General features: G+C 53.8%; 1 protein-coding gene across 4 annotated transcripts in view; it reads right to left on the bottom strand.

Moving 5' to 3' along the window:
- The window catches only part of FAM222A (family with sequence similarity 222 member A), a 107693-nt gene that overhangs the window by 45298 nt on the left and 48652 nt on the right, over nt 1-13743 (bottom strand). For all 4 annotated transcript variants that reach the window (XM_073312860.1, XM_073312859.1, XM_073312861.1 and 1 more), the window contains one exon: nt 7742-7873. In XM_073312860.1, coding sequence (XP_073168961.1) covers nt 7742-7823 — 82 coding nt within the window. In that variant the 5' untranslated portion in view covers nt 7824-7873. The remainder of the gene's footprint in view (nt 1-7741; nt 7874-13743) is intronic.

Genomic DNA, 13743 nt, shown 5'->3' with positions numbered 1-13743 from the left:
TTTGGAAACTGCATTCAGCCGCTTCTAAAATTACTCAAAAAGAAAAGGAGGACTTGTGGCACCTTAGAGACTAACAAATTTATCTAAGCATAAGCTTTCGCGAGCTACAGCTCACTTCATCGGATGCATCACAAGTCCTCATTTTCTTTTTGCGGATACAGACTAACACGGCTGCTAATCTGAAACCTAAAATTACTCCGATGCATCCGATGAAGTGGGCTGTAGCTCACGAAAGCTCATGCTCAAATAAATTGGTTAGTCTCTAAGGTGCCACAAGTCCTCCTTTTCTTTTTGTAAAATTACTCAGGCAGCCTCAATAGGATGTGGGAGCCTCTCACTTCTTGCTGGCTTTTGTGATCTGTTTACTAAGTAATGGACTGAGACCACAAGCTCATTTCCCACAGCCCAAGAGACAGCCGTCCGATACGAACAACAGGCAATCCTTATTGACCCGGGCCGGAACTGAACCAGCAACCTAGAAATCGGAGACTCTGGTACTATATACCAGCCTCCTGAGCTGTCCAGCCCCACCACTTGCTACAGTTCAGGCGCCCCTGAGAATCGGTTTTTAATTATTTTTTTTAAATAGAAAGCGAGCGCCTGGCTCAGGAAGCGCTCCATAACGCTGAGCTAAATATCGATCCCAACCAATTACAGATGTGCGCTTCCTGCTCACACCACCGCAGATGCACTAACAGCCCCGGCCTAGCAGCAGATGCACCCGTGTCTAACGGAAGGCACATATCAAGTGACATTTAATTAAATATAAGCCATTGCTACATCAGTGCAGAGAGCAAGAGAAGCACAGGGCTTGGCCAAGCTGAGAGGGGTATTATTTGATTTATAATTTAAATAAAGCTCAGAGTTCCTGTAACGCAAGGAGAGTAAAATCAAAGGGGCCCAGCGTGCTGAAGTTAATTGGATGTGATATTTTTCCCAAGGATGCCGCCTTTTGCAGCGCATCCCTACTCCTCTGCGAGAAGGCCCGGAAAGGGAGAGGGGGAAGGTATGGACGGCCAGGGCATTGGCTCACTGTGCTGGACCCCTCCCTTCCCTCTTGACCATCTGCCCAAAAGCTGGGTGTCCATGCAGGAATTTTCCTCAGCCGAAAGCAAACAGCCTCCTCCTCCTCGCTCACCCAGGGAGCGGAGCTTGAAACCACAACACCAAGGGCCTAGCCGAGCAGCTCGATAAATCGGACAGGAAACACTTAGAGATGGCAATAAGTGGGTACAAAGGGAGGCAGGGATGGGCGGGCGACAGCCCAACACGCTGGCTTTAAGAGCTATTACTGGTTTAAAGCCTAGCTGGAGAATGATGCCTGTGGCAGCTGCATCAGAGCCGACATCCCACAAGGCTGCAGGACGTCCCGCAGTGCTCTGGGGCATGCATGACAGCCTTGCTGGGGAGCCCTAGCAATGAAGAAGCTGTAATGAAACGCATCTCTTCACACAGCAGAGATGGCCTGTGCTGTCCCCACAAGGGTACCTTGCCTTCCCCTCTCTGGGAACCAAGTGCCCATTGGTAAGGAGGAGATCAAACGCTTCCAGGAGCACAGGGCTGGAACGTGGGTCCGGTCCATACAGACAAGGCACTCCTTACAGGAGCTGACTGTAGTGAGGGTCCATTCAATTCTCCAAGCCAGCACTGGGATAGCGCATGGAGGGCAGGGGATATCTGTCAGAGTTAAACTGCAAACAGCAACATCTTCTTGCCTCGGGAACACAGACACACACAGCAGACAAGGCCTAGAACGACCCGCCAGGGATAGGTCTCTGCGGGGGAGGCACACTGGAGCTGTTTGCCAACAAATTCGATAGCGTCCTGGAGGGACATCCCAACGAACGTGGTTGAGTGGAATGCTCTTATCTTCAGAAAGGGAGGAACTCCAGCCACAGACAAGATCCTTATTTACAGCTCAGTGAAGTTTGTGATTACTGGTGGAACAAAGACTTTAAACTTGTGGCACTAGGACTTGAAGCCCCTAGGCTAGGGGATTCTAAGGAGCAGACGACAGATGTGTAACAAGAGGCAGCATGGCCTAGTGGATAGGACTCTGGCCTAGGACTCAAGAGACTTGGGTGACCTTTGTTTAGCGTGCCCTCTTTCTGCGGACTGCTGGCTCTTGGGAGCAGGGACTGCCTCTCACCGTGTGTTTGTACAGCACCTAGCCCAATGTGGCCCAGATATCGGTCAGGGCCAGTAGGTGCTACTGCAACAGAAATAGCAGGTGGGCATTTTTGAAGGCTTCCATGAAGCAGATTCCCAGGTAACTTTAGCTTCATGATGCTCTGGCTACCTTGAATGCGGGAACAAAGGCTGTCTAGGCAAATGTGGCTCAGGTGCCCTGGTAACCTCCAACATGTCTGGGTAGTGGTGGTACAAGAGGTTTCAGAACTTGCTGGATTGTTTGTTTTTCCAGAATCTCTGGGGGGCTTTTCCAAGATTGAGAAAAATGGTTTGGCCTCCTGGTAGCAGCCTCGGTGCAGTGGAGAGTCTGAAACTGTCCAGTCCGGACTTGGGACAGCAAAATAGAGCACAGATGCCTTCAACTAGCCAGCAGCCTTCCCTGCTACGGGCCCTGCCCTGCTCCTGGCACGGGCTAGGGCCCCTTATCCAGCTCCGGCTCTCTCCCGGAGGGGTGCAAGAGCAGGCATTGCTGGGTCTTGGGGATTCAGATGAGAATCAGGCCAAAGGCCCAAAAAGTTCCATGAAGGATCTCGCAGTGGATGTGGCGTGGGTCTGGAGAAGACACTCTTCTCTCCTCTGTAGGAAAGGACCCCTCTGGCTGGAGAAGCCCTGCTCGGTTCCCCAGCCCCAGCCTCTCCGGCTTCACCTCAGCCCAACCGTACCTCAACACTCAGAGCCACCCGCTCCAGTAAGACCCTGCATGCGGTCTGGGCAGATTTACACCCAACGTCACCAGCAGCAGGCTGGCTTGGCCAAACTAAACAGCACCCCTCCCTGGGGAAGTATGGGGCCCTGAGGTGGCACCCACACAGGCCACCCAGTGGGTGAAACAAAAGGCCAGAAAGCCTCACACGAGATGCTCCAGTCCAGCTCCAGGGAGCCCCGCGAGACCCCACGATCCCTTCGCCCGCTGCCCTTAAGGCACTGGGAAGCAGAACCCTTCCAAGCAGACACTTCCGGCTTATTCTGGTCCTGGGGAAACCGGAAGTGGATTTCCCCCCACAGCAATTCTCTTCTTTTCAGACATTCACACCGGGGTAGAGAGTCCCCAGCCCCCAACCCAACCATGCTATCCCCCCGAGGACGCTTTGGGAAGCAGGCCACGGAGCTTCTCTTCAAGGGCCCTCAGCTCCGAGGCACACTGGGGACAAGCAGGCAGACGGCTGAACCAAAGAACCTCCCCACCAGCACAGCGGAGCCGCCGCCCCAGACGGACGCCAGCTGGGTCAGGGTGGGCTGCCCTGCGGCCGAGGGTGCCCAGCACAGTCCCTCTGGCACTGCCATCCCCACGAGAGGGAAGAGGTAGAGAGACCTAAAGAGCACTTTGGGGGAATGTGGTTCTCCCTTCCACCCCAATCCCACCCCCCCGACGGGCTCACCTCCGCACACGACAGCGCTGCTGAGGTATAGCTTTTCAGAGCAGCCCCAGCAGTGGGGACCCCACTGCGGCCCCCCACCGCCCTCCCATACCAACTAAGCAACTCACAGAGCGCGGGTGCAAAGGTCGCTTTCCAGACGCCATGGGGAAAAGGTGTAAAGGGAGGAAAAGCAATTAACTAGCGAGAGAGAGGAAGGGAAATCCTAGGGCGGGGCCACACCTGGGAGGCCAGGGCACCGGGTCCAGAAACGGCAGCGACTCATGCAGCTCCCGGCGCAGGCGGGGAAATTAGGCAGCTCACCTTTTACGTGAAATTAATACAAACATTAATCAGAGGCGCAGGCAGGAGAATAGGATTTCACAGTGGTGCCAGGCCAGGCGGCCACCATGCCGAGCGCCAGACTCATTTAATATCGACAGAAACAGTGCCAGAGGACAGAAATAAGACCCATAAAGATAATTACTGGGATACTCAGGAGCAAATTAAGCAATCAGAGGCACTTCTAAATTGTGGCTTGTTGGAAGAGAATGCTATCTTTTTCGATTACCTAAGCAGGCGTTTAGCAGGAGGCTCATCTGCCCCACACTGCACAGGGTCCGGGCTCGCCTTTCATTCTGCATCACAGGGCGTATGGCGGCTTCCCCTCCCCGCTTGCCACAGGTGTAATAACTAAGGAGGGGAAAATTATACTCAAAACCAGATGCCTGGCCCCGGATGTCACCTACAATTTAATCGGAATGAACAGGCGGCTGAGAGAAAGAGAGGCATGCAGCATTTTCCCATAATGAGCGGAAACATACGGTCAGCTACACTTTGATTACGGTGACCTGGCTGGCAGGTGGGCGGAGGCAGCAAATGCACTGTGGGGTAGCGGGCTAGCAGGAGACTGTTGCCGAGAGAGGACAAAGTCGCTCCAAAGTGGCATAAAGTGAATGAGTGGCCCATGGATCTCTTCTTACCCACCCCTTGGACTTGGGGGGGGGCACTAGGGGGCAGGAGGAGGAGAACCCGGCTGAATAAAGATAGCGGCAGTGAGAGAAAGGGGCCTCTCCCACAAAAAAAATGCTACAAGCCAAGAGACAAACGGGTGCGCCGGGCCTGGCTGCCCCAGCAGAGCAGAGGCTGCCAAGAGCCTCCCACCATGCCGTTATCAGGCACAAACGCTGTCCCTGCACTGACTCTCCCTCCTAGCACCCTGGGGCACCGTGGCGTCGGCCAGCAGAGCATGCGGCACCCTCTGCCTGGGCTGGTGCAGGTGGCATGCAACCCCTCCCAGATTTCCCCCGGAGAGGCCAGAGCTGAACCCGCACACGGCCCGGCGGCTCAGCAGCCCAAGCTAGCCCTAGCGTCCAGAGAGTGCTGGGATCCTCGCATCTGGGAACGGCAATGTACCCTGCTGCTGCTCCTCTGCTCACACTGGGCATCACACCGACGGTTACCAGCCTGGTAGGAAATGCCTTAAATAATTCAAATGAAACCACGGCTGTCAAAAGAGACACAGAACGGTCCCTCTCCCATTGAATTTGCAAAATCCTGTTGGTTGCCTTGGAGCCAATCGGCCAGGATCGGCCGCATGGCAATTGGTTGCTGTATAGACTTCTCAGGTGCCGGAGCTACTGGCCCCCAAGGGCAGCCAAGGACTGGATGTGCACGGAGGCTGCACGCCACTCTGTCCTGCCGAGGGTCTCTCCCGTCCGCACACTGGGGATGCCTGCACCTGTTCTACAGGAGGGCAGGACCCCTTGGAGCCATCGCTCCAGGTCTCCCTCACAGCGCTCACATTGGCGCTGCACATGCTCAAGGGAGGCTTAGGCTCACAGAGCATCAGGCCCAATCACAACCCTGGGAGCCAGGGAAGGTCCCATTCAGCTGCGGCATGGATCGGAAGTTGGGCAGCCAGCCACTGCACCAATTCACCTGGTCCCGCTCTCTCTCCGACACGAACGCTTAGCTCGCTCTGTTATTCCACTGGCTACATGGAAAACCCTTGCCACTCAGCGCACTAACAGCAGGGCAGCTGGTTTCAGACACTACAGGACTTCACTCATTCCACAACACTGGTAACATCTCACACAGGACTGGGTGCACAAAGGCCTATTAACTCCCCCACTTCCAAAGCTCCTTGGTAATTTAGACACATTTCAGACAAGGACTCCTCCCGCAGGCTGAGCATCCATAAGGCAGAACACAGTAAGAACCCACCCCTTGCTCGTGAACCTGCCAGCACCCGAAGTAGATTGTGCACTAATTGATCCATTGAAGAGGCTCGGGATTCCTTGCGCCCACTCTGTCCTGAATGGGAGGAGGAGGAAGGTGATGGTCTTTCCAAACTTTCCTCCTCCTTTTACTGAGTGCAGCACTTGGCAGGGCTGGTGTGTTTCTCAGGATCAGCCTCTATGGTTCAGAATCCCTCACAAACAAGACAGCTTGCAGCGCACCTGTTGCCAATTAATATTGGAGAATGACAAGCCATCCTCAGCTCCCTGGGCCTGCCCCCAGCGCCGATTCCCATGGCAGTCAGAGGTTCCCTTCCCCGAAGCCCCGCGCGCACATTTCCCTGAGCCTGGCTCAGGGCTCAGCTGGCCCAGAAGAAAGGTAGCTCGTTATCCAGGCAAAGAGGAATAATTTTACAACAGCAACACTCAATTTCTTTCCAGAGGCTAGTAAGAAAAAGACCTGAGCAACACTATAAGCTCTGAGCAAGCGTCTACACACACAACCACACGCTCAGTTCGCTCCGCACACTGATCAACAGTGGACTGCAAGACAAAGCCCTGCGAGAGAGGAGAGGCTCCCATGTTTCAGGGGTGGCAACCTTCCCGTTTTGGCAGAGGGAGCAGCTGAGTGCTCAGTGGTGAGAGTCCCTTGTGTCTTTCTCCACTGGACTCTAATGGAAACACTGGGCGGGTTCTTCCCCTGGGGCACAAGAGAACTCAGAGACCAACATGAACTGAAAGGAAAGGTGCCTTCAGAAAACACAAACAAGTTTGTAGATTTTGAAGGCCACGTGGGCCCAGTGTATCATCTAGCCTTAACATAGTCGTTTCCCTGAACTAATTCCTGCTTCAAGTCCAATAGCTGTTGTTGAACTTGACTGTATCTTTTAGAAATAACATCTGATCACTTCAGACCCTGTCCTCCTCTACTTAAAAAGAAAAACTCAGCAGACTGGTTTGATTGTGCTGGGGTGCACAGGTAGGGGAAAATACGTCTCCAGGTAAATACAGATCATTAACCAAATACCTTGGGGCTGTCACACGGTAAAAAGTGGAGCTTTAGTAGTTGATTTGTCTTCAGCCCGGAACGCTTAAAAATCCAACCGAGACCAGTAGAAAAACATCCACTCCCCTCTTTAAAACACACATTCATCACTTGAGAATCTTAATGTGTCTTTCCCAGCCGGAGAGGTCAAACCTGCCTGCCTAAAGCAGGCTCATTAAATATACATTTAATCATGGTTTGGATTGAGAGACAAAGGCTGCTCGAGACAGGTGCTTTACCGGAGTGACCTTTTGGAACCCATTTTAATGTAACTAGTTTACAGCGTATCTGAAAGGCCAGCTCATCAGGAACAGCCGAGCTACAGCAAACCTGGGAAAAGTCATTATAGGAGAGGGAGGGGGAAGGGAGGGTTAGAGATATTTTAAGGAGGCTTCAGAGCAGGTGTTTGCCATGGCGCTTTGGAGATGGGGCTGCAAAATATTCTGAAGTTTGATCAGCCAAAGCAACCCAATTTAATTCGCTGATCGTGTCTCCTTCCTTTCCCCTCTCTCCTCTCTGGCTTTTCCTGTTCTTGTTAATTATCCATTAAAGAAATGTCTTTTTCAATGAGACAAGAAGCGTCAAAGTAGCAAGAAGGCAAATGCTTTCTATCAGGGAGGAAGGGAGCTGGACACGGGCTGTCTTCAGTCTCCCATAACAGGAGAGGCGCAAGGCAGAGCTCAGGGCTAACCCGCGACAGGGCGCACCATGCAACAGGGCGCTTGGAAAAGACAGCTCAAGGGACAACCGGTTCTTGCTTTCCAAGCATGAAGCCCGACAGAGCCAAGGGAGGTTTGAAGGTCAATGAATAACCTGATGTCAGGAAATGAACTGGGGAGATCAGTACAGGAAGCTCCCTCTCAGTGCACAGCGTACGCTGTCTCCCTCGCAAACTCCCGACAGGCACTTACACTTCCGTGGCTCCAGGGTCTTGTTTGGACACGCGAGGTGCTGGGCTGGCGGGTTCTGGGTTCTCTGGAGACAGGCCAACATGGTCCAAGCGTTGGAGGGCGCTGCTGGAGTCACGCCTGGAGACCCTCACGCTGCAAACGGACAGAAAGGGAAGGCGTCAATAAGCAAACGGGATCGGCCCTGGCAGCTGAACGTCTCGCGGCCCCCCCCCCGTGAACGCTGCATGTGGCCAGGAAAGCCAGCCTGCGAGTTAGAGAGAGCGTGATGGGTGGGCAATGCTGGGTCTACGTGCATTAGAAGCAATGTTTGTCATGAGCCCAGTGGCTATGGCTGGTTTAAACATTTCCTGTTAACGCGGGATGGGAGATTACCTTTCTTACACACCGCGGAAATTTATCCCAGTCTAAGTTTTCTCCAACAGAAAATCAAAACCCGAAAAATTTGTATTTTAAGACTGAAAAAATTTGTTTTTCATACCCTCTGTTGCCCCAAAATCCTCTCTACCCCCAAAAATGTTGGCTTCTTTCCAACTGTTTCCACTCCAGCTCCACAGGTGACACCCCCACAGCAGGGCAGCACAAGACACAGCCACGTGACTTTCACGCTTGTAGAGTTTAAGACCAGTGTAAAGCGGGGCATTTGCAAGGGCAGCTCCAGAAGGCTCTGCAGGTTACAACAGTCCTGGGCTGTCTTCACTGCAAACCAGGTGTGATTATATCTAGCGCGAGGTAACTAGCTACATGCAAAGCCCTAGTGGAGACAAAGCTCTGCAGTTTTTATCTTGATGTAGATAGGTGAGTTGAGGGGGACATAGTGTTGACTTGGCTAGCTACATGGAGGTAGAAAGCTACCTGCGCCTCGCCTGCGCTAGGTCTTTACAGCCTGGTGGTTATTGTGAGCAAACTACCTTGATGTTAGCACACGTCTCCTTTGCAGCGACACCAGAGGCTGGCTGAGGCGGGGCTGTGTGTTCGGAGTTCCTTTAGCAGCCTTAGGACAGACTCCAGGTGAACAGACCAAACCCCATCAGCGAGGGAGCCCCCAGTCTGCTGAGAGACATGCTGACATCACACAGAGGGGGCGAAGGGCGATGTGTGCGCGCCCCAGACCACTCACTAACACCTCTAACCCGTCCTGCCCATTCATTATCCAGCCTCCTGAGCTGATTCGGCACGGCTGGCTCCAGGAGCCAGGGTCACGCAGGGCAGTGCAGTGCAGTTCAGTTATCAGCATCTAGCTATTATGACCATGCTCTCCACCCAGAAAGGCAGCGAGAGCTCCTCTCCCAAAGAACTTGCTATCCCAGATAAAGGGCGAAGGGAGGGGAGCGATACATACAGAGATTCTTAAGTATAAATCAATGAGCCACTCCCACCTGCCCCTCAATCTAACCATGATTAGCGAGCCAGTTCCTCCCAGGTGGCCTGGCCGAAGTGGGTCCCAAGGAGGGACCCCAAAGAGAAAAGGGTTTCAGTTTGTTCCTATTCTGCCTCAGAGGATGCAGCCTACATACCCAGAACATCCCACTGCAACGTGCCGATGCCAATGTCAGACAGCGGGAGACAGGCCGCTTGATTGTTCACTGGATTGATGGACACCATCTCCTCGCAGCAAATCATAAAGCATTCGATTACTTCCCCTGCCAGCTGGCCATTAAGATCCCAACCGAGATCAAACCCTCCATTTCCAGGGGATATTGGGAAAAGCCCCTCTTAAGAACCACTCGAGTCCTGGCGTCTGCCACCAGAGCTCAGGCTGGCCTCAAAAGCTAGTTGACTAGAGTCAGAGAGGTCAGGCCAAAGTCATCCCCAACAACAATTTGCACATTTGGAGCTAACTGTATATCCTTCAGGAGCCTATATGGAAGGCATAAATTAGAACTAATTCCTCCTGATGATGTCACTGCCTCGAGTGACTCCTGGTCTGAGCTTTCCTTCACAGACGGGGTAAGTAGAGGTTGACTTGAAGCATAAGAAAAGCAGGCTGCAGTCTCTGACCTTCAGAGCCACAAGTTCTGATCCATTGCTCTCGCTGCCTGAAACTGACGGATGGCTGGATGTCACAGCCGAGACATCACATGGCCCAACGCTTTGTCACAGAAAGTCTGCCCTATCTCAGCTAAGTTCCAGGCAGAGAGGGGACAGTTCTTACCCGCCCCAACCCAGACCTCACGGAGGGTGCTCTCGGCAGGCAGGGAGCGCCACTGGCCAGGAAAGAGGCAGGCCAGGCTACAGGGAAGAAGATTCAACTGGCTTTACATGCATTGGGTTATTTTGTATATTGTGCACGTACAGATACCCCCAGAGCAGATCACTACTTTCCCCTCCAACAGGTGGGAGTGGTGTGCACGCAAATCCCCTACCCCCGTATGCAATGTCTTCTTCAAGAGGGTCATGGAGTGCATGCTTTCTGTTTTCCCAGTTTCACTCTCACTCTTCTAAGTATGAATCCTGTTCATGGCATTTCCTGTTTACACAGAGCAAGGATCCAGAACCAGGACCTAAACCAGCTCTCCCTGCAGGTCAGCACAGAACACCAACTGGTCAGTGCAAGCTATTCCAGCCCATTGCTCCAAAGACTCATTCAGACAGCATCCAAAGCATGCAGCTGCTGTACAGACAAATACCATCTACACCCTGATGTGCTTACGAGGTAACTTGTAATAAAATAAAAATGATTAACAATCCCCGCCCCACTCTGCTGGTCTCTAGTCCCTCCCACCCACACAAGTCACAGTGCTAGGGTTTGCCAGGGGTCCGGTTTTTGACCGGAATGCCTGGTCGAAAAGGGACCCTGGCAGCTCCGGTCAGCACCACTGACTGAGCTGTTAAAGGTCCGGTCAGTGGTGCAGCGGGGCTAAGGCAGGCTCCCTGCGTGCCCTGGCTTCGCACAGGTCCCGGACACGCCAGCCACTTCCGGGAGCCTCCTGAGATAAGCGCCGCCTGGAGCCCGCACCACCTCCTGTGCCCCAACCCCCTGCCCCAGCCATAAGCCCCCTCCTGCACCCCGAACTCCCTGCCCCAACCCTGAGCCCCCACCTGCACCCCAAACCCCACATCCCCACTCCCACTCCAGACCCTGCACCCCCAGCCGCAGCCCTTACCCCTTGCCCGAGCCCCCTCCCATACCCTGAATCCCTTATTTCTAGCCCTACCCTGGAGCCCGCACACCCAGCCAGAGCCCTCACCCCCTCTTGCACCCCAATCCCCTGCCCCAGCATGGTGAAAATGAGCAAATGAGCAAAGGTGGGGGGGTGGAGTGAGCGGGGGCAGGGTCTCAGAGAAGGGGCAGGGCAAGGGTGTTCAGTTTTCTGCAAAGTTGGCCACCCTACCAAGGGCCCCGGGGGGAAGGAGAGTGCAATAGGGTGCAATTTACAGATAAGGAATGTGGGGTGCAGAGAGGGGGAAGTGGACATACAGCAAGTTTGTGTTGGGACCAGAACCAAGGAGACCCCAATCACTGTCTCCTGACGAAGCTACTAGAGAATTCTGTCCCCGAGCCACAGAGATCCTTGGTCTGCGCATGCCAGGGGAAACCGCTCACGGACCAGCCTGTGGTGGGTTTCCATGGCCCAGGCCCCGATGCTCACCTGAGCAATGGTGTTTAATGCCAGGGCTGCTGCCAGAGACCCTCGCTGCAGGCTCAGAACATGTGTCCCCAGAGGAATCCCATGGTGTCTTTGAGTGGGAAGCAGATGCTCAGTCTGACCAGCCAGGTCGACAGTGCTAACAACGGGATGCGGCACCAGAAACTCCTGCACACACGGCCCCCACTCGCCACCTTGCGGGGGGGAGAGCTCACGACTCTGCCCCCCGGCCGGCTTTGCCGACAGACACAAAATGGCCTGTAACTCACTCTACATAGTTCTAATGCTGGGGAACCCCAGGGATGGACACGGAAGAACAAGTCCCCTTTTCATTATTTCCAAAGCAGCCAATAATCACAAAGGGGGAGGGGAAGGCTCATCAGGGCTTGGTCACTTCATCACACGCCAGCAGGATGTGCGAGCCAAGCTGAGATGAAGGAGAATGACACGCCATTAGCGAGATCAGAACGGGTAAGAACACTGCTGCTGTCCGTGACTTCCCGCTACCTCCCTACGGGCCTCCAGAACAGACGGCAGCCAAGTAGGAGGGTGCCTGAGCCAAGGCGAGAGGCGTCCACAAATCCTAGCCTGGGCCTCCTGCAATGTGCACTTAGCAAGCGAGCGAACCCCGAACCACAGACCTCGGCCGCTCCCTGCCATTTGAGCGCAGGGCTCAGACCCCAGGGGCAGGCACCCGAGAAAGATCTGAGATAGACACCCACATAAATAACCTCCCCCCAAATCCCCCAGTGGTCTGCAATAAAGTTAACCCTCTGCCCACATCACGTCTGTCCATCCAGTAGAGTTCCTTTTCCGAGGGACTGAGCGCTACAAATTTGTTAATGACCAATATCAGAGAGGGAATTGCGGTCTCATCCCTCCCGCTCCCCCCGCCCCCACACCTGACTAGTACAAACTGGTCTCTTCACTATGTTCTCGAAGCTTGGCCCAGGTTAGTTTTATGGCAAGTTCCTCTGTGCTCCTTTTCTGTACGGCTCAGAGCACACAAAGGACTCCAGGACAGATCCTGCCCAGAACCTTCTACCCGTCCAGTGCTCAGACCCGAGCGCCACTCAGGGAGACCTGCCAGCTGTTCAAGCAGGAAGCCCAAACCCATGCTGCTCCCAAGCACAGCACATACATGGGACCTGCAGATGGAGGGCTCCACCGGTGCCCCTAGGGGAAATCTGCTCCATCACCCAGATCCTATTAGCGGACATGATCTGCAGTTTCTGAACATCTAGGGTGTTGGTTCCTTCCAATGCAAGCCACAGACATCTGGCCAGGTTCCAAGCTCAGGTCCTGGATTCCCAGGTCTCATTAGCACCTATGGAAAATCAGGGCCCACGTTTCTGAGGCTGGGCCCCCAAAAATGGAGACACCCAGCAGAGTCACACTGTGACTTTTCTCAGCTGCAAAAATGCCTTTTGGTTAAGGCGGCAGAGTCATCCGGGTTGGGGTTTGACGTGACACAGAGGGCACCATGCATTCAGATGCAACGCTGTCACAAGCTTCTCAACTCTCCCCCAACTCAGGATGGAGCAGCCAAAGAGCGGATTTCTCTTCGCGGCCTGGATCCAGGATTGCATTCAGCTGCCGGGAATGAAGTTAGCAGCAGTCAGAGCGAAGCTCAGTAAAATATTCCAGGCACAGCCTGACCCACTGAGTTGCCTGAGAGCAAGGGGAAAGAAATGCCTGACAACCTGGCAGATCTCCCCTACCTAACAGAACAGGCAGGAGCAAATTAGGGCAGATCGGCAAGTTGCTCTCATTTTCACAGCATTTGTTCCTATTATTTCGTCTTTGGCTCTTGGATTCTGCTGCAGCGTGAGGAACAAATAGACTGAACACACGGGAGTTACATACATGCCACATACATGTTATTTGTATTGCACATGCCCTGCTATCCACAGTTGTCCATACACATAGCCTGCAGAATTACAGGCTGTCCAATTTAGCAGGCCTGCCCCTGTGCCCTGCCACACCACAGAACAGTCAGGCCAGTGTCTTGTCGTGACAACACAACCTCAGGCCACGACCCTGGTTCTGTGACCTGGCTGCACGCACATCACACCAGACACGACTGGCCTGCAGGCCGGACATGCTAGCAACGACGCACCTGCTTACGTGAATGTACTTCTCGCGAGGACACAGCACGAGGCTCAGGGGATTGGAGCCTTTAAATTGTGGAAAAGCAGCATCACTTGCCCCATAACCTCAGCCATGCGGAACGCAATGCCATCCACAGCCTCAGAAACAACTCTGACATCATAATCAAAAAGGCTGACAAAGGTGGTGCTGTTGTCATCATGAATAGGTCGGAATATGAACAAGAGGCTGCTCGGCAGCTCTCCAACACGAGTTTCTACAAGCCATTACCCTATGATCCCACTGAGAGTTACCAAAAGCAACTAC

The sequence above is a fragment of the Lepidochelys kempii genome, chromosome 15 (genome assembly GCF_965140265.1).
Source record: "Lepidochelys kempii isolate rLepKem1 chromosome 15, rLepKem1.hap2, whole genome shotgun sequence".
Lineage (NCBI taxonomy): Eukaryota > Metazoa > Chordata > Testudines > Cheloniidae > Lepidochelys > Lepidochelys kempii.
This window is presented reverse-complemented; position numbering and strand designations above follow the sequence as displayed.